The following is a 21,668-nucleotide window of genomic DNA, read 5'->3' as shown; positions in this document are numbered from 1 at the left end:
TTTCTGTACCACTTATCCTACACAGGGGCGTGGGGAGCCTGGAGCCTATCCCAGGGGACACGGAGCAGAAAGCAAGAAACAACCTAGACAGGGTTCCAACTCATCGCAGGGCACAATAACACACACACACTCATACACCTGTTCACACACTACGGACAATTTAGAGATGCCAATTAGCCTACAACGCATGTCTTTGGACTGGGGGAGGAAACCCCCGAAGCACGGGGAGAACAATTGAAGGCAAACGTGCTGTTACTGAAGACGAATGGAAGAACGGTAAAAATGCGTCATGCTGTACCATGCCAGCAACTGCATCAAACACGCTCAACTGTTAGTCAGTGTGGCCTTTCCTTGGGTCCTGCAAGCCAAACCATTTATAGACAAATAATTTTTTATGATTTATTTTCCAGGACATTTTCAGTTCCATGGAGATGAGACAATCATACTCATGTTCGCTGACAAACTTACCATTAAAATCAACAATACATTGACTAACACTGATTAGAGTTGAAATGTACAGGCCTCTACTCCCTGTAGCCAGTTAAGTGATGACAGTTTTAGTTTAGAATAAGCTAAGTAGAATTGAAAACGATTGTATGAAAACAATCAAAGAACCATTTGAATCCTAAGTACCTTAAAACTCTCCTGTTGAAATAAAAGTAAAATAAATACTTTTCGGTAGCCTGAATGTCTGTGATATCAGATGAGGAGAAAATAAGGCAGAAATATGCAGTCTTTGGCATTACGTTTTCCAGTAGCTCACGAATATTTCCAGGACATGTGATCCTTTTACTCATTTTCCAGGTGTTTTTCCTAGAAAATGACAGGGAATACATTTTTAGCTGCAGAGAAAATCTCAAAAATACATATTGCTCAAGATCACTGACTTCAAATAGGCCATACTAATATACTCATAATAACATACTCATACTAACTCCACTTCAGTTTTTTTGCCTATGTCAGCTTCAACCATTTCAGATGCCTTACAAAACCATAGCAAAGTGATAAACTTTATCATTAAACATGGTCAAGGGACTATTTTTAGTGCACCGGATACTGAACACACGATTCAGACACTCCCATTAACCTTCTTCTTCTACTATACTGTTTAACTTGGCTTAGAATCAAGAAGCCTGACTTATCTATGACTGCAATTTGCAGACCAACCTACAATTTGGTGGAATGGTGCGGTTGGAGAGAGTTTTGAAAGAGGAGACATGGTCTTGGTTAGGATGATGGCTAACTGTGGTATGTAGTGATTTCTTCACCTTTGTATACAAGCACGGTGCTGTGAACCATGAACAAGCCCAAAAACCTTTGCTCTTATTTAAAGTGGAGACCACATGTGGGTAAAGTGGAAATCAGCAATCTCTCTTCCATGATTCATTCCATTAACATCATGAAAATTGGAGTGACTGCACAGGGACATCAGAGGCTGGACACACAATACATATTTACGCATAGATATTTTGGGCTGTGTGTTGTGTATTGTATTTTGAAAATGTTTAACATTTTTTGCAAACCTCTTTTAAACTTAAGGTGAACTGGTACACCAACACGTTAGTCTGGTATTTAAATGAAACTTTTCTCCTACCCACGAGGCCACCCTTCACACAATGAATCACACCCACAATTAAATACACAAAAGTTTACCACCCTGAACCCTGAGTTGACCTTAATCACGAAGCCTGAGGGGCTTTCCAAACAAGCTTGCTGTAAAATCGCCACGGACAGTTCCGTGTGCGTGTCTCTGTGGGGAGGAGTGTTGCTTCAGTAAGCTGATCTCCTCCTGAAACAAAAACAAAGACTTGGCTATGAAGGGAACTCGGTCGTCCAGGATCATCTCTAGAGCCTTCACATGAATGAGTGGAATGTAGACACTACATAAACACACGCCATGGGAGATGGTACAATACAATGGAAGGAGAAATGGAACCAGAGAAGGAACTATATGCAATATGGACAGGGATGGACTAATATCAGGGCTGGCTGAGCGCTCCAGGCACTTACGTTTGTGGTTAGTTTTCTTCTGTCATGCCTTATTAATAGCTTTAAGTATGGAGGTGGTGTCTAATAATAGATTTGGAGACTTTGTGAGACTTTGCATCTCTAATCATACACTCTAAAAATACGCTGACATCCTCTTCCAGTCAGGTTAATTACAGCTACAGTTATTTCAAACTTAATTATAGCCCTGAGTGGACATTTTCAGGCATTTATAACCATTGTCTGATTTGTCAACACACTTTTGTCTCCTATCATTTGTGTATTCTCTAACCTTCCAGATATTGATGAATGTCTGAGGGAATTTGTCATCTTTGTCACCTAATTTTAATACCTCAGTAATGAAGTAATGTGAACAAATGTTAATCATAATTGGGAACTTGTTTCACTTACATTTTGAGCTTAATAATTTCTGTACTGTAGGTGCTAATAATAATGACACATCTGGATTTGGTAAAGAAATTATTTATTTTGGTAGGGGTTTTTATTTTCTAAGAATGTCTGTCAATTTCTAAAAATGAATGTCAATTAACTGTTAGATATGGCTCATATATCTAGTGTGAGATTAAGCTGATTAACAATAAAGACATTTAAAGAATTTTTTGAACAACTTCTTTTTTTTAAACTCATCATTACCAAGAGTGAAAATAATTCTGGAGCAGCCTGAAGGCCAGGTGCTGTCTCAGGATTGCAGCACCTGTGTTAAAAGAAGACATAGACTATGGAAAAGGAAAACTGTTGTTGAGTCAGTTGGACTCATGCTAAAAAAGTCTCATCCAGGGTGTGGATGTGAATGTGGGAATGATTGAGCACTGCAGCTCAACTCAGATTTGAGTATTCTACCTCATTTAACACACCTGATGCAGGTCCACAGCTCAACAACTCCATGAAATTGAAGCAGGAAGAACATAAATCTTTATAAATCTCTGTGGAGCTGCAGCCTTCCATGAGCTGAGTTTGACACAGAAGGGAAACACAGATGTGACTTAGACCAGTTAAGTATTGTTATGAGTTTGAGTTTCACCTGTTCAAGCCATGAAGTTCATTTTATAGGTTAATTTGTAACAATATTCAGAATATATGACATCATTCCTTGGGAATTGTACAGATGGTTTATAATATTTAGCTAATAATGTCAAGAAAGTCAAAACTGTACAACATCAAACTGCTTTTTCAAACAATTTTTGTTTATATATAAATGCCATTGTAGTACAGTAAATTACAGAAACCATGCAAATGATAGAATATGAAAAGCTTTTGTGATTGTTTTTATGATTTAACATTTCTGTTTTTTTGTTTGTTTGTTTTTTTTTTTTTTTTTTTTACAAGTGTTAGCATAATTTACTGCTGTAACATTCGGATAAGAGCAGGTATGTTATAAAAAATGTGTCTCTTATACAGCTAACACTATTGCACAAATATCACAGATGATCATAGTAGATCTTAAATTTACTTAAATATACATCAATTTAATATAATTATCAACATGATAAACTAAAACACATAAAACTCACTATAGGATTAGTTTTAAGGCACAAAACAACAATGCATTATTATTATTATTATTATTATTATTATTATTATTATTATTATCATTATTATTATCATCTGCATTCTCATTTTTTTTTTTTTAACCAGATCTAATGCCATTGCTTTTTGGTGGTCTGTAAAATGTATAATCCTACAATCTTCTCCCTAATCATAACAAACAAGAGGTGTGATGAAAGGTTTTTCCCCTCTTAACATTTAGTTCCGGTGTTTGGACATTATGCCAAGGTAGAACTTCTAGGAGGACCCATCAGACCTGCTCTGGACATTAGAGCTTGGCTCGGAGGGATCCCACTACCGGCTTGTCGGCGCAGAACTCCGCCCACCAAGATGGACGTTCCAGAGCGTTCTTTCCCTGAATGACAGCGGCCCACAAGTTCTTATAGAGCTGAAGTACAAAATACAAAAGCTTGATAAGGATAATACACTTTACAAACTGTACAGCATCTTGCCAGATTTAGCTCAACATATTTAAAACATCTACTGGAAAGTGAATGAAACAATGCCTAGTCTACACACCCCTGTTAAAACCGCAGGTTTTTGTGAAGTAAAGAAAACATGAAAAAGAAAAATCAAGTGAAATCTTTGATGGTGGTGCACATCCTTTAACTAATAACTAATACTTTGTTAGTCATTCCATGTGTATTTGATAGGATTTAGATCTGGGCTCTGAAAATTTGGGTCATGGCTGGAAAATGAATTTTTTCTTCATCTTCAGCTGTCTAACAGAGGTCTGCAGGTTTTATGCCAAAATAGACTGGGGTTTGGAACTATCCATGCTTCACTCTATCCTGACTAGAGCCTCAGTCTCAGCTGAAGAGTAACAGCTCTATAACATAATGCTGCCACAACCATGCTTCACTGCGGGTATTGTGTTCTTTGGCTGATGAGCTGTCTTATGCTGGCACCAACAGAAGATTTTTTTTTTCTGTGGTTAGGGGAAGTGCTTCTGTCCAGTGACCCTACCCCATATTCCACACACATAAAGAATATGAGCGATTGATGTCACATGCAGGGTGGCCAGCATTTGTCCTTTCCTCAATTTTGGAGGTATGTGATGATGGCCTTCACAGTGTACATCTAATGTTTTGGAAATGTTTTCTTTTGTACCCCTCTCCTGGTCAGTACCTAATGAAAATGAGATCCTGTACATGCTTTGTAAGCTCTTTGAAACCAAGGCAATGTCAGGAAATACCTACAAAAACAGCTTAACTTTATTTGGGGTTAATCAGAATCACTTAATTCATGACAGGTGTATGAAAAAAATATTTTTGAACATGAGTTTGAAAGTGATTAAGTGGTAAATTCTGAGTACAGTCACACGACCAATAGTAAACGGGTGTGCACTCTTGTGCAATCTGGTATGTCACTTATTAAAAATATTTTGCTGGTTGCTACACTATATCACATTAATTAGGAAACAGATCTGACATAATTTATCTTGGTTTCATTTTTTTACATCACAAAAACCTGCAATTTTAACAGTTGACTTTTTATATCCCCTGTATGTTTAATGAAACATCTGTTAAGGTCTATCCCAAGAAAGTTTACAGAAGCACTGTTTCAGGCAGACTTAAATTAAACAATGCTGTCTGTTATTTATATATATATATATTTTTTATAAATCCCTTTTACAGGAACTTGTGGAGACAAGACAGAGAATTGGCCCGATGCCAGAATGAAGAGTGATTTTCCTGTAAATACCAACTTGGCTATAAACGAGGCTAAAGCATGTGAGACCGGCCAATGGAATTACCGAATAGGGCTGGTGTTGTGCGTGTTTCACTGTTTGTTAAACGTCTGGGTCTCTCTCTTCAGACTTTTAATAAAAGAGTAGCTGGTTTTCTTTCCCTGTAAACCTGCTAGTTGAACACCCAACATCTGACTATTAAAGAAAATCAAATATTGTGTTATGAGAAGATTTTCATAAAATCTTATACATGATTACGGCCACTCTCTCTTAAATGAGAGATTTCTGTTCTCTCCTTTTTTTGTCATTTGAAACCAAATTACACAAAAAGAGCAGAGTACAAAAAAAGAGGTCTGAAGAAAATGAATGGGCCATAAAAACTAAAGAGCATACAGCCTTTGGTAAAGAAAAAAGTCTTTAAAACAGCATAGGGGCACCCTGGAAAACAGACTGTATAAGACAAAAATTAAAACCTCCATTCTTAAAGGTTTTACAAATTTCTCTGCTGCATACGTTTTTCCAAAACCCCAATCACAGTAAGGCAGGAGAAGTAAGTGTGTGTATGTTTTCCCAGCTGAGTGTTGAGCAATACCAGGTCGCTTACCTCACCATCAGCGTTGCCAATGGGCGAGTTCAGAATAAAGTCAGGAGGAGCGATTACGTCAACCAAAGCCACAGCATCATCTTTGAGCTGGTAGGAATAAAGATCACAATCCCTTTATAATATGACCGCTATTACGCACCTGTTATTTACACATATGTGTATATATATATATATATATATATATATATATATATATATATATATATATATATATATATATATATATATATAATATATATATATATATATATATATATATATATATATATATATATATATATATGTGTGTGTGTGTGTGTGTGTTTTTAGGCTGACCTGTCTACAGAGACTGAGGATAGCATTCTGCATGAAGTCAGCTGGATCTTTTCCAGACAAATAGCCTCCTGGACAAAACAGTAAAATTATTCTGCATGATTTCCACTTGATTCATGATTAAGAAGGTATAAAAAGGCGTACCTTGGTAGAGGATGCCCATATGGTTGGTGAGGGTCCAGAGGCCATACAGAGCACACAGCCTCCTCAAAACTGATCTGACACCTGGTGGAGTTTGGGCATCACTAGTCACATCATGGAAGCGCTGCAGAACTGTGTGTTCAATGTAGGCTATCGCCAACGAGCGACAGTAATACACCTATATACAAGCAGAAATAATGAGAGATAGACAATATAAACTTTTGCTAGTCCTTAAACCATGGCTTTAGGTATACATTTACAGATCCATCTGTAGACACATGTACAGGTGCATCTCAAAACATTAAGATATCGTGGAAAAGTTAATTTTTTTCTGTAATTTAATTCAAAAAGTGGAACTTTCATATTTTCTAGATTCATTACACATAAAGTGAAATGTTTCAAGCCTTTTTTTGTTGTAATCTTGATGATTACGGCTTACAGCTCATGGAAATCAAAAATCCAGTATCTCGAAATATTAGAATAAAGAATTTATAATGCAGAAATGTCGACCTGAGAAGAGTTCTAATCAGCGAATTAAATCAAAACACCTGCAATGGTTTCCTGAGTCTTTAATCTCTCAGTCTGGCTTCAGTACACAACCACAATCATGGGGGAAGATGGGAGTAAATGTTGCAGTTCATTTGGAAATCAAGGTCCCAGAGGCTGGAGGAAGAGTGGAGAGGAACAGAATCCAAGTATAACATGCTGCAATGAGAGTCAGCCCTCTAACACACCAGAGAAAAGAGCACTGAGTCATTGTCAGGCTGAAAGTTCAGCTGCTAATGTCACTGGGTCTGGGTGGAGTACAGTCATTTTTTAATTTTATTAGTGTACATTGTGAGAGATTTTAAAACAACACAATTTGAGGTCATTTGGCAGGAAACGTTTTGTTTTGTAGACCGGGCGTCTGACACATGAAGACTAACTGAAGTCAAGTAGAAAAAAGGAGGAGGATGAGGAGGTGGGTGTGGGGTAACATGTGGAACTAGGCACACATTGGGTGGAGCTGGACAGCTGCCAGATATTTAAAACTCTTGCTATTAGTCATCCAGTGCTGTGAAAAAGTACTTGCCTGTTTTCTTCTGTTTTTGTGTACATCTCATACTAAATAGTTATCCAACACTAATGACCCATGTGAAAAATTAATTGCCCCCTTAAACTTTAAATCTGGTTGTGCCACATTTAGCAGCAATAACTGCAACCAAATACATCTGATTAACTGGAGATCAGCCTTTCACGTACTTCTAGAACTAGGATTTACTCCTATTCTTTGGATCATTGTCTTGCTGCATAATCCAGTTGTGCTTGAGTTTCAACTTATGGACTGACTACCGGACATTCTCCTTTAGGATTTTTTGGTAGAGAGTAGAATTCATGTTTCCCTCATTTATTGCAAGTTGCCCAGGCCCTGAAGCAGCAAAGCATCCCCACACCATCACACTTCCACCACCATGCTTGACCATAGGTTTGATGTTCTTTTTGTGGAATTCTGTGTTTAGTTTACACCAGATGTAACGGGACACCGGTCTTACAAGCAGTTCCAATTTCAACTCATCAATCACAGAACATTTTCCCCACGGGTCTGAGGATCATCAAGGTGTGTTTTGGCAAAATTCAGACGAGCCTTAGTGTTCTTCTGGGTTAGCAGTGGTTTTCACTGGTTTTAGTGGTTTCTTGCCAGTCTTCCATGGATGCCATTTTTGCCCAGTGTCTTTCTGATAGTGGAGTTATGATGCAAGAGAGGCCTGTAGTTCCTTTGATGTTGTGCTTGGCTCTTTTGGGACTTGCTGGATGAGTAGTTGTTGTACTCCTGGAGGAATTTTACATTACATTTAGTCATTTAACAGATGCTTTTATCCAAAGCGACTTACAGGAGGAAATACAAGCCAAGCGATATATCAAGTGGAGAACAATACAAGTAGTGCTACCCTGCGAGATGTATAATTGCGTTCTAGAGAAGCAAAGTGCGCAGAGTAGAGGTGTAAGAGGCATAGTAATTTATTTATTTATTTTTTAAATAATGTGGGCTTGGCATTTTAGGTGTTAGTTAAGTTAGTTATTTTAGAAGGTCAGCCATTTCTGGGAAGGTTCATTAGTGTGCCAAGTTTTTACATTAGGAGATAATGGATCTCGCTGTGGTTCTTTGGAGTCCCAGAGCCCTTGAAATTGCTTTGTAACCCTTCCCAGACTGATGTATTTCAATCACCTTCTTCCTCATCATTTCTGGAATTTCTTAATATTTTGGCATAATGTGTTACTGTGTAAGACCTTTTAACCAACTTCATGCTGTTGAAAAAGTTTTTATTTAAGTGTTGATTTGATTGAACAGGGTTTGCAGTAATCAGACCTGGTTGTGTCTAATCCAGCTGAACCACATTATGAATGCAGTTTCATAGATTTGGGGAATTGGTAACTATGGGGGCAAATACATTTTCACACAGGCCCAGCTCGTATTGGATAACTTTTTTGCTTCAATAAATAACATCATGTTCGATAAATAACAACTGTATTTTGTGTTTACTCAGGTTGCTTTTGTTTTATCTTAGATTTTGTTTTAATTTCTCAAACAATTTAGTATGAGATATACACAAAAACAGACAAACTCATACTTTTTCACAACACTGTACGTTCATGCAGCCCCTTGCATGACTGCACAACCAGACCTCTAAAACCCAGGCCCAGGGCACACCCTAAATCTAAATGTGACTTTAATTCACCCCAAATGTGACTGAGGCAGATATGCACCGCTTTATCTTTAGAAATGTGCAAAACACATTACATAACCCATTGAGAATTACTGGAATGTTCCTCTGTTATATTCATGGGTGTTTGTGGCAATGTTCTGTGACAAAGAATACTAGAAGGGGAAAAAAAAAACATTTCAAAAGACCTGCAGAACTTCTTCTGAGGATGTACACATTTGTAGTTTCAAAGCCTACATGAAACTACTTCTTTTCAACAACTCTGTCGAACAGTGAACACTCTGTTAGATGTTTAAGTATAATGCTCTGACAGATCTTTTCACACTTACATACAGGACCCGATAGTTAGGTTCACTTGGCTGAGTGTGGAAGCTGTTTACAGTCCCATGTGCAATCCAACCTCTGGTCCTTTTGAAATATGATGGACTGGACCTTACTGAAAATTAAGTCAGACTTTTTTGTATACAGGTGAATAGCTTCTACTAAAAGGCTTCACCCAAACTGTTGAACAGTGCTGAGCAAAAGTAAGGAATGACTACATAAATAAAAATGAAGAAATACTAAATAAATAAGAAAGGAATATGTACACCAAACCTGCAGTGACAAGCCCAGAATCAAAATCGTGGTTAAGGCCTCCAGGGTTTACGAATAGTGTAAAAATACCCTAGTGAGAGGTTTTAGAACTGGCAACTAACAACTGGGTTGTTAGGAGCTCCAGTAAACTTGTCCAGTCCCATGGTTGTCTGGAAACCTAATGAACTAGACACTAATTATTGGTAAATATTTGGCTATGAGATGTGGTGCTCTGTCCTAGGGCCTTGGTGATATTGACCAAATAAATAAATAAATAAAAATAATAAAAAAATCAAATTTATGAACAATTCTCTATTATAATTTCTTTTTTCTCTTACATAATGTAACTGAAAATGCTAAAGTTTTTTTTTTTAAAAAAGAAAGTTTTTTTTTTTTAACTTTCTCAGAATGGACAAAAATAGTACCAGCACCATCTATAACAAATGGTGCAAATGATGGTTCTTTTAAATAAAAGATATTTATTGTTTGCACTATTTGCAATAGTTGGCACTGTTACTATTTTTGCACAACTTACTGAACCGTTCTTTATCGACAGACTAAATGGGGACAATGTCTTTCACATCAGGAAATTCCACTGCAACTGAAAAGTCAACTTAGGATGTTCGTCTCTAAGTTGAGTTTCCTCCCAGTTTATGGAGTGACGTCAAATCAACATGGGTGCACACAGCATGAGAAATAAAAACAAAGCAAAAAATAAAACAAAGCAGAATTTCTTACCTTTAAATGAGTTATATGGTATATTAAAGCATTTAATAATCAACATACAGATATATTGGCTTGTTAAATCTAAAATGTTGACTACACAGTTTGCTGTTTCAGTAGGAAAATATACAGCACAAATAGCTGATTAACTTGTTTCTAACAAAAAAAAAAAAAAATGAACATAGGGTATCCACTTTTCCAATTCGTCAGTGAACCTAGGTCGAAAAACGACGTATTTCCGACCGGCCATTACCACTTAGGAGGCAAGTCAAATGAGGCATTATATTTTACATAAACTTGTTTATATGACTTTTCAAACCTGTATGTTTAAAGTGATATTTCCACCTTTCTTTGCTACGAACTTACCTAGGTGCTGTTTTAATTATCTAAGCCGATGTGTGTAGTGCAGCAGGTGGTGTAATTTGGATGTTTGCGCTATAGTAACAGCATTGACAAACATACATACCAAATAAACAATTTTCTTCTGAAACAGTCAATAGGAAATACGGTTTATTTTCTTTCACTGACTGCATCTCTACTTTTGTCTGACACTCAACTACAAATAACAACTTCCAACGCTATTGATTAGTCCACCCCTAATCATTTACATTCAAACTGACTTTTAATCTCTTTTACTATCTTTCACACATTCAAAAGCTAAATATTTTGCTACTGACTGCTGTTTAATGTGGCTTATTATGCCAGATTACAGCGTTATTTTGCATGTTTTACTTTCCCAGTGATAACCTGCTGTTGGATTTTCTGCACCTATGTAAGCAATATGAATACACTGATACACATGTGTCTCTGGGGTGTATGTGGGACAGATTAAAAGCATACCTGGCTGTTGTTGCGTGCCTCAAACTCTCCCATCCCCAGAGCTCTCTGCTCGCTCAGCTTCCTCTGACTCTCTCCCAGCAAGAAACATACCAGCCACTTATACGCTGCCAGAGGCACTGGACCATGTGAATAAAATATAAAAAATAAATGCACATAAAATGTGATTGATTTGAAATATAAATTATTGCTTAAAATTTATTGTACATTTTGGGGAATGATTTGATGTGGTCTGGCTTCTATAATAAAAGTCTATGTGTTATGAATGTATCTTATACAGCCAGATATTACAGTATAATTTTATAATGTTAATAATAGGGTAAAGAAGCAATGAGGAAAACCAAATGCGTTGTGACTTGAAGAAGGCGATAATTATAATGTTTGAAACGGGTGGTGATTGTACAGCTGCTCTGGATTTGATCAGGTATTTGGCATATAATTCCCTACATGCACAAACTCACATACGCCCATTAGGGATTTGGAACCATGACAGTATTATAAGCTTACATCTTATCAGCAGAGTGAAGGCGTGAACGCTGATGAACAGAGATAACAAAAAAGCCCTAGAGGAAAGCTAAGGATTAAACTAGCCTGCCATATATTCATCTGTTTCCCCCTAGTGTTCTCCCTTGACTGATATAATAAACGCCACATAATAAACCACTTTTGGAAACCACTGCAAATTTGCATTCTGAACGGCCAAAAACGTTTCACATACTGAATATCAGGCTACAGTATAAGTGGTTTGAAAGAGATAACCATATGGAGATACTACAAAAGCCTTAGGAAGGAAATGGGCATGTTTGGTTTTGACATTTGGAAGATAATGAGACCTCCAGGTTGGACATTCTGATTGCCTATTTTCTGTAAGCACACTATTTGTGTATTTGTTGCAGTTTCCCAGTGCAAAAGTTTGTCAGCTGACAGCTCGACTAAGTTTGAAATCTAAAACAAACAGATAAACAGATGTGTGGAATATGGACAAATAACCAGGCTTTGGATAGACAATAAACTATACTATTGTGTTGCTGGCACCAAGTTTCCAGCAGGGTAACAGGTCATAGTAAAAATATTTGAAAAAATAAAAATACTGGTACCATGCAGTAAGTTGTAGCATTGTTAAATCGTTCATCGAGTTTAAAACGTCCCCTTGACACTGTTCACGTGACATGCTGAGTGTTTTGCACAGTAAGTATTCCAACCGACCAATCAAAAACCTATTCTTCTGACCCCAGTTGCCAGGTAACAGACAGTCAAGTCATGAGCAGAGGAATGAAGTCAGTAAAAGAGTGCAGATGTGTGGCAGATGTGCAACAGAGGCCTGTGTGCAGCATGAGAACTTCCAGAGAAGTTCCAAAAAAGCAGTCTTATTACAATAAAATGTATGCAACATGACACCGGGTGTGTTTTTAAAAGAGTTCTCTTTCTCTCAGATTTTTAGGTGGCAAGTAGGTTGGTCACCTCAACCACTTTGTTATGAGAAAGGAGTTCAATATGCATGGAAAAATAATTATTTTCTTTTGGGTAAATAAGTAGATTAGCTTTCTGTGGTCCTCCCTGAACAAAAATGTCAACCCGAAGGATAGAGTTCAAACATTCCATAGCAAGTTATTCAGGAAAACAATGCTACAGTGTCATTATTACACACTCTACCTGCTGAGTCCATGCACTCCTCTACTGAGGCAGCTGTGAACCTGCTTTCCAGAATTGTTTTCCAGTTGTCCAGGAAGTACACTGTCTCCAGAGGAGACTCAATCCTTCCTTTACCTAGAGTTGAATTAGACAAAGAGAAACACAGAGAGAGAGAGAGAGAGAGAGAGAGAGAGAGAGAGAGAGAGAGAGAGAGAGAGAGAGAGAACAGATAGGGCAGGTTATCCACAATGCACCAAAATATTCCACACAAACTTTTTTTTTTTTTTTACCAGCAAGTTAGCATGCAGACTTTAAACTGCCCATTAAAAAGTTATATACACTGAGGGAAAGACCTTGCTGCTGGTGCTGGAGCAGGCTAAGCAGGTAACTGCTAGTCTGTTGCAGAAGGACATTATTGTCCCCCTCGTATGTGCAGTTCGGGTCATTGTCATCACGGATGTCTCCGAGGCGGTTCACTAGGGAATGAACACAAAGGAGAATTTGCGCTTTTACTAACTCAAAACATCCCCTTTTCTTACAACTTTAGATCTATGAACTTGTTTGCATGCTCATGCTTAAATAGTAAGCATCTACTTATACACAAGTACACTAATATATATATATATACATATATACATATATATATATATATATATATATATACATATATACACACACACACACACACACACATACATAGATAGATAGATAGATAGATAGCAACGTGATATGGAATTCTACAGTAACTTTCTGGGTACCACTATGTCCTAACAGAACAGTGAAAAGCAGCAGTTTGTATATTGCAGTTGAATATTGAACAGTGATACATGCACAGACCAACTCTGGTTGAAAGGGACCTCTTAATGTGAATGTGGATTTAGTTTCTTGTGTAAGGGTGGCATGGGTAAAACTCACTGGCCAGGTATCCATGCCCTCCACAGGCTTCACGGCATTCCTGAATGCCCCTCTGAGCCGTCCACGCACCCAGAGGCTTACTGGCGCATGACATGGCATGAATCTCTCTACCCAGCTCAGCCTTACAGAGCACAATACACATACACACACTACATAACTAAATCTGTGAGAGGAAATAAAATAAAAGATCCCAAGTATTTGTACTTGACTGCTTAGGAAAATATTACACCAAATGGATTACACCTTGAAGTGCACTTGTGTACCTGTCTGTCACTGCTGTCCTTCATCAAGAGACCAATTTGAAACTCCACAAAGTTCATGTAAAAGGATTTGGAGAACAGGTCCAGCGCATAGACCGCTGCCACATATGGTATAAGTCGCCATTGCTGCAACAGATGACCAAAAACACATAACCAAAAACGATATCCTCAATAGACATTCATATACTCCTGTCTTATAATGAATAACATTCACCTACAAAAAATATAAAGGAAGTCCATGGTGTATAAAAAAAAAAAAGAAAAAAAAAAAGGATTAGGTCTCAAGATGCCCGACAGTGAAGAATTCAAACCACTGAAGGGGTTATCATGAATTTGCAATGCCACTGCCATACTTGGCTGGGAGTCTGAGAAAGTATATTTGGCTCTGCTCTCTGGATGGAAGGAATGACATTACTCTGTCCGCTAGCAATCAGAGCAGAACTAGTCTGAGCTCATGTATACGGACTAGGGCAGTTCTCCTCCAAACACTTTTAGTGCAGTTCGAAAAGGTATGGTGGCTTCACATGTTTGTCCCTCATCTCTGATTTGTAGCCATCATGCTACAGAACAATATTAAATTAGGAGGAAACAGGGTTGATTTGTTGACCGATGAATTAATACATAAATATAATTCTGAGGTCAGATGAAGTACTTTTTTTGGTCACTGAAATTCTTGAAAGCAGTCCTTGGAATTTTGTGATAATCTCGAGCCTATCTAAGCATTTTAGGACTGTATGTAAGACTCTAATCTAAGAATAAATAAACACGGAAGATAATCATTGCTTCCTAGTAAAAGCAAAAATTCTTAGTTATTAAATGTTGTTGTTTTTTTTTTAAATTATAACCTGTTCTGCATTATATTCTATTCATGAACATACTGGTTTTTTTTGCAGTAAGAATTTTAATTTCTTGGTTAGATTTTATTTGTTAACTGAAATTATGCTTAAATTACATCATTATGTATTTATTTCCAAAATAATTTTTCAACAGTATAATGCCATGGTAAAGAATAAGCAAACCTCCTAATAGTGTAAGGACTGAACACTGGTAGTGCTGGAGGTACCATTGTCAGTGCTGGCAATCTTCACGACTGGTCTTGCATTTTGTAAAAGTTAGAACAGTGAGATGTACAGCTTTACGAAATGCACCTGTAGCTGGTACTCCAGTACTGGTATCTCTTCATCATCTTTAGGCCCAAACTGGCGTCGTGTAGCTGAGAAACGCACGGCGATCGTCAAAGCCAACTTCAGATTGACCACTGCCATTCTCGTTATGGACACTCTTCCTCCAGACAAGGCACCAAGTGAGGCCCCAAAGCGTTTATTAGGGTCCTGAGTGGGAAAAGGAAGGAAGGAGTTCTTTGAGACTTGCGTGACACTTCCAACCATCAAAGCACTGAAAGATTAGTCATACAGCACTGCTATTACAGGATCTGGGCTAAAACATTCTGCTTGTTTTCCTAAAATCCTCCTCACATGTTTTCATCATTCTAAAAGGATGATAACTTTGCAGCACCAGCACTGTTCATTACAAATGAAAACATGGGGATTCGTTCATGCACATCTAGCATGGCAACTAGAAACACAGACTGTACGGCTCATACAGATTCTTCCCAACAGCTCTCACCACTGCTGGCACAATACTGTGTGAAAGTTACACACTCCATATAAAACCATCATGTTAGTAAGTGATCTGTTCTGTTAGAAAGTTCAACCAGAACAAATGCTAAGTATATTTAATATACAGTATAACTTTGTGCAAAAAAAAAAAAAAAAAAGCTGGCTTAGAATCCTTTCATATTGTTCTGATTGTGGTCTTGTTTGAACAGGTGCTCTGGTACTGGTAGCTTTTATAGAACCCGGTATTTTGTTGACCTTGAAAGGGGTTACATATTGTCCGTCAGGCGTCACATCTCCAGTACTGTTGAGCAGATTTTCCCGAGGGATCCTCACGTTGTGGAAAACTGCAAAACTGTAATGCACAAACCATCAAAACATTATGCAGACACAAACACAGACACGCTGATCTTTCTTGAAAACGTAAGCGAGTACAAACATTCAACAGTGAACAGTATGTGAGAGCTTTTGACCTTATTCACACTGCCATCTAGTGGTAGCTTAATTGAACAAGTCCCTTAACCTGGGCTTAAAAGAAAACGTAAACGTTGTGTGGACACTCGCATGGAGCAAAAAACTCACCCGTTGTCTAGTCCGTTTTGGCCCAGTTTCTTTCCTATGTCTCCAACCATTACTCCTGGCATTGCCAGCAATGTTTTGGGATCTCTAACCTGCAATAGTAATACCACAAGACATGACTGCACATCACAACATTAAAATGACCAGCCCAAAATTTAGTCACACACTGCTGAAAACATTCACTTATTAATTCCAGTAAATAAATGGATTAGGTAATGCAGACCAAATTATTTCGGGTCAGAAAAAGGAAGTACCTGAACCACAAAAGAGTGCAGGCCGTGACAGACTCCATCAGACGTGTAAAGCTGGGCAAACACAATGGCATGGGTGGCAGTTTTCCCTAGGTTTCCAACCCAGAATTTTGCTGCCTCGATGTCTGGGGAGTTTATTACAAACTCCTAATTGAGCAAATGCAGACAAAGTGAGAGAGAAAGAAAAAAAAGGGGGGATTATAAATCATTCATTCATAACTGCAGTAAAAGCTGGTAGTCATTCTAATTACCCATGTTAGACAGAGTTGCAGTAATGCAGTCATAAGGACTGTACCACCATTTCTTTTGCAGTTACATAAACAGTCTAGGCCACAAGCACCAGAATGACATCAACACTGTCGGGACTGACTGTACTAAATGAAAATGTTTGTTCTATGCCACTGAAATCTAACATCAGATAAAACATAGAAATAATGTCATTAAACATGTAACATTTTTACAAATAGGTAGCACGCTACATACTGAAGTACAGTACAATGAGCAACACTGCATTTCAATATTGTCTCTTTTTTTCTTTTAAACTAATAGACCTTAAATACAACTTTATGAAACATTTAAAAATGATTCAAAACGTCATACGGCTTTGAACTTCAACACTTTTCACCAAGAACCATGGAGAAAGCACAAGAAAACCGAAGGGCTAGCAATGTCTGTCTTCTCCTGTTTCCCAAAATATTTCATTCTTCTTTCATTATGAGTGAAGCTATGGACAGTCTACAAGTTTAACACGTTAAATATGTAATCTAACCATAATGATGCATACACAATATTTAAAATATCTACAATAACAATTTAATACACATTGGGCTCAAATGTAGAGAGGACAGAAAATCTGTGGCTCCCACTGAGACAGCACCACTGATCTAGAATGTTCATATGGTCTAATGATTTAAATTATATATATTTATATATAATTATTTATAGCTTCGTCTTCAATACGTAGTTTCACTTCATGCTATTTATGGGCAAAAATGTGTATTTATAAAACAAAAAAACAAAAAAGGTGTTAATCCGTGATACAAGCTGAGGGGTTAACACACAAGATTAAAGTGATGAAGACAATTCAGACATAACTCTACACAGGAGTATGAGTTCAACCCCAAATTTACTGCTCTTGGATTTCTTTAGTATGTATATATTTGCGCACAGCAGAATCTATAAATTTTTGTCACTGCATGGTACTGTGAAACTGTACCTGGCTGCTGGTGTCATATGTAGCTGTTGTTCTCATAAGCCTCGTGTTGCTGCCGTGGCTCAGTTCTGTCAGCGCAAAACATCCGTATATCTAAACACACAATAACAAAATGCAGCAGGAATTGTGAACACAAATGCACACCATTTCCAAAAATCCTTTGTATTCCACCATGTTCTCATAACTCAGGAACTGTTTGTTGCTCAGAAGAAAAATCCTAATTATTGCCACTAATTATTCATCCCTTCAAGTCATTACAGCGACATTAATGAGAAATCTAGTTTGGCGTGTTTAGCATTGTCTCAATGTTAGGATTAGTCCCAATGTTTAGCGCCATCTTCAAAATTTACTCCTTACACTTGACGCTATATGTCAATCTCAGAGAAAAATAAACGACTTTGCCACTGAAAGAATATAAGCTTTACTTCCACGTTTGGCAAAATCCCCAAAAAGGCAACCTACTCAGTCAGAAATATAGTATACAATAACCCCAATGTAGTTCAGTGTTAAATAGGGAGCAATATGGGATTTAGCCTCAACCAACTTTTTGATAAACGTTTAAAATTCTGCTTATTTCAAAATAAATAAAGTGTTTTCGTTAATAAATGTCAAAAACCGGTTAGAATTTAAATAGCAAAACATAGCACTTTTGAGTAGCTAATGATGTCCTGCGGAAAGAAATATGTAGAACTGGCTGTTGTAGTTAATGATTAGTTAAAATATACGCCTATTTTTAATCTGCAAAGCAAATTTAATGTTTGCATCATAGCTTTATTTAAATAAGATTCCAAGGGAAAATGTGATGTGCATGTACTATCCCTCAATTCTTTCTAAATACAAGAAGTCACTAATATAATTTCATTTAATTTACCATATAAAAGTGATAAATTAAATGAAAAATTGGTGGCCTTGCAGGAGGGAATTTACTAGCACTTAAAGTGAAGAATCACTGCAAATCATTAAAGTTGTTCTTACTGATTACCTTTATCCTACGAAGAAACATTTCTATTCTGATAGGAGTGGTCTCCTCCAAGATGACCCCACCCCAATGCACAGGACTATGGAAGTTTTATTGCGGACAATACTCAAAAGCAATTGCAAACTGTATTTGTACAGAGCTCTTCACCGCCATCATCAAAACACCAACTGAGGAACTACTGGTAGAACCATACTAGAATCACTAATCACCTTACTAATACACTTTAGAAAACCTGAATACACAGAAATGCTCAGAATAATTTTGAGACAAAATTAGTCTACATGGCCCAGTAAGAGACAGAAACAGCTTTTATGGAGGATATTTGAGTCATTATGTGCAAGTGACTATATTTATGGCAGCACATACACTCTGCACTCTGAACTTTAAACCCAAACACTGAACTACTGCAGGTTTAACCACAGCGGCGAACAGCAAGTGAGAAAAAAGAAGTTTTACCGTCATATCTTCAGTATCCTGCACAAATTTGACGTGCCTCTCAGATCCAGAGTTAGCCACAGTATGTGCAAACATCTGAAGAAAAAACATTCCTGAACATCAATATAGGTGCAAACAAACAGGTAGGATCATCAAATCAGACTGAATACAGTTTTAGGTGGCGTAAAAGAATGGCTCTGTTAAACCTCTGAGTGGTAATAATGTATCAGCAGAAATGTGAGTTGTTTTTTTTTGTTGTTTTTTTAAATAGCTCACCCCTTTGTTGAGGAAGAGCTTGGCCCCTAATGACCAGTCGTACATGCCCAGGCAGTCATTGAGGACCGTCAGCTTCCATGGATTCTGCATCATCTCATCCTGGGTCAGGAAGTTGTACTTAAACAGCTGTTTGCAGCGGCGAAAAGTGAGCTCTCTCCTCCGTTCCAATGAGACATCCTCACCAAGCTGCCTGGCAAAGAGCGGGTCATTCTCTATGGTGTGGAAAATGTGCTGCTGCTCAGGCAATTGGAGACATGAGGAGATAACGGTGTGGGAGGTTTAACAAAACACAGGAAGAATCACAATACTACATTAGACAAATTACAGGTGATATATGTGTTCAGGAAGTGAAACATTATTACACTTTTATTCCAACATGCTATTGCGAACCCACACACAGCCACACACAGCCACACACAGCCACACACAGCCACACACAGCCACACAACTAAAAACATTACATTCAATTAAAAATAAATAAATCTATCCTGTTACCTTGAAAGCAATGATTTCCTCACCCTCAATGAACCTCAGCATTTCCTTCCAGTTGAATGATGCCCTTTTTCTGTATACATCTAAAGGACCACTGGGAAGCTCTGGGAATTCTTCAGACAAACCCATTTTCTTGGGCCCTTAGGGATAAATTGAAGAATTATACCGATGAGATATTCTTCACACTCTGACTAACTTCTGAGAATCATTAGCACTAAGCTTTACAAAAAAAACTAACAAAAAAAAACCCCTTTCTAGCTCTATACAGATTATTAATATTATATACTGCAACTCAAAATAAATAACAATTAATCCGATGTTTATACATACAACTTATAGGTTCACTGGCAACTTTCCATATAAATCTTGCTGCAAATGCATTATTTTAAAAATACTTTTTAAAAAGAGTAATAAGATGCACCACAATATACACCACAATATATATTTTTCATTTTTTTAAAAATGTACTTAACCCAGTGGTTTTCAAAGTGGGGGCCGCCAGGGGGCGCCCGGGGGGCCTCAACAATTTGGTGTGAAAAATAAATACATCATTTGTTATATATATGCATTACTATAACATGTTATTTGTAACAATACCTATCAAAATCACATTTGCTATACCTAACTTTCTAATTGCTAAACAGACAAAACATCAACGTAAAAAAGGGGGATATATTCAGAAGTCTGTATTTTTAATGTGTGTTAAAGTCATCTTGCAAAAGGGTGGCCTCGGTCAAATGTTAATGCCATTTGGGGGGCCTTGCCCTGGAAAAGTTTTGGGAACCCCTGACTTAACCCACAGAATCAGAAAACAAATAGGTGTTAAATGAACCGTTAAAATTTCATATGCTCTTGAAAGAAATGAGTTTTGTTCAAATCATAAAGGCGGTCTATGTTTTTTTCCCCCCTCGGTATTAACATATAAAGATGTGTTAAATGTCAGAGAACACAAAACACATGTTTATCATTGCCAGTACTGGTTACGACAGACTGTTCAGAAGTTATAAACGCTGAAAACCCGAGAAGATAAAACTAACTGCAGTTTACTGCCATGCAGAGCAGGAGTCAGTGACACAAAGTTCACAATGTTTACATTGTCACCTAACTACATTTCAGCCGTTTGACCCACGATAAAATACTGACGATCTGCTGAAGAAACACCCAGCAATGCCAGTGCACTTATTTATATCTCAGTATAAGTTTAAATTGTAGTACAGAATTGCCCTTGCCCCATTCTTGTAGGTTATTCTCAGACCTTTACCCTCAACACACACTGTAACACACAGGAACATTAATAGCTCAGATAAGGCTTAACTACTTTAAATAAGAATAGCGATTAAACTTCTCTAAATACTAGATTAACAGATTAATAACTTCTTGTTTGGACGACTTAAATTATTTCGTAAGACCACTTACCTGCCAGACTTGCTGTAAAGCTGTTTCTTCGTCTTCTTTGGAGATAAGAGTTGTCTTCACAGAAATGTTTCACACCGCCACCTGCTGGCAGCACACGGGAAAATCACTGAAATGTCACTCCTGGTCTCACACGGTGTTATATGGATCATTCCTGCGACTCGGTAATATTTCAGTCCCCGGACTTTTTAAAATGGTGGTTCACGAAAATTAAATGTTAAAAGCTTTTTTTCCCCAAAAAAAACCTTTGGTGTGTTCTTTATAATGAATGAAAATAATTATTGCATTCAAATATATATTTTTTAAATCATAAAAGAATGTCTTATTTCTAGCTTACACCAAGCGTTTGGTCATGTCCCTGAGGCACTTCGCTCAATTTGTACTTAGAAAAGAATTAATAAAATGTACTCAATCTCTATCATTTTTGCCAATAATGTAAGTGTTTATTGGTGTTCCTTTCCTTTCCTTTCCTT

At 37.4% G+C, this 21,668-nt stretch overlaps 1 protein-coding gene across 1 annotated transcript; it reads right to left on the bottom strand.

Annotated features, from left to right (window-relative positions):
• Nucleotides 1–3,170: 3,170 nt before the first annotated feature.
• On the bottom strand, nucleotides 3,171–21,322 carry acox3 (acyl-CoA oxidase 3, pristanoyl). The gene is made up of 18 exons (XM_017472095.3): nucleotides 21,199–21,322; nucleotides 19,786–19,922; nucleotides 19,291–19,524; nucleotides 19,036–19,110; nucleotides 17,604–17,693; nucleotides 16,391–16,534; nucleotides 16,140–16,228; nucleotides 15,816–15,912; nucleotides 15,090–15,272; nucleotides 13,945–14,067; nucleotides 13,682–13,802; nucleotides 13,120–13,242; nucleotides 12,788–12,901; nucleotides 11,138–11,253; nucleotides 6,303–6,477; nucleotides 6,162–6,229; nucleotides 5,847–5,933; nucleotides 3,171–3,940 (listed from the first exon to the last, which is right to left on the bottom strand). The coding sequence occupies exons 2-18, from the start codon at nucleotides 19,909–19,911 to the stop codon at nucleotides 3,821–3,823; spliced, it is 2,085 nt and encodes a 694-aa protein (XP_017327584.1). The 5' UTR covers nucleotides 19,912–19,922; nucleotides 21,199–21,322; the 3' UTR covers nucleotides 3,171–3,820.
• Between the last annotated feature and the right edge of the window lie 346 nt (nucleotides 21,323–21,668).

The sequence above is a fragment of the Ictalurus punctatus genome, chromosome 7, assembly GCF_001660625.3.
Source record: "Ictalurus punctatus breed USDA103 chromosome 7, Coco_2.0, whole genome shotgun sequence".
NCBI lineage: Eukaryota > Metazoa > Chordata > Actinopteri > Siluriformes > Ictaluridae > Ictalurus > Ictalurus punctatus.
This window is presented reverse-complemented; position numbering and strand designations above follow the sequence as displayed.

Bases quoted from the DNA above. Each gene is read 5' to 3' on its own strand.
- acox3 (XM_017472095.3), bottom strand. From the start codon at position 19,911: ATGGGTTTGTCTGAAGAATTCCCAGAGCTTCCCAGTGGTCCTTTAGAT. The intron at 13,803-13,944 runs GTACACAAGTGC...GTGCTCTGTAAG, and splicing joins AGGACAGCAGTGACAGACAG to GCTGAGCTGGGTAGAGAGAT. The intron at 6,230-6,302 runs GTACGCCTTTTT...TGTTTTGTCCAG, and splicing joins TATGGGCATCCTCTACCAAG to GAGGCTATTTGTCTGGAAAA.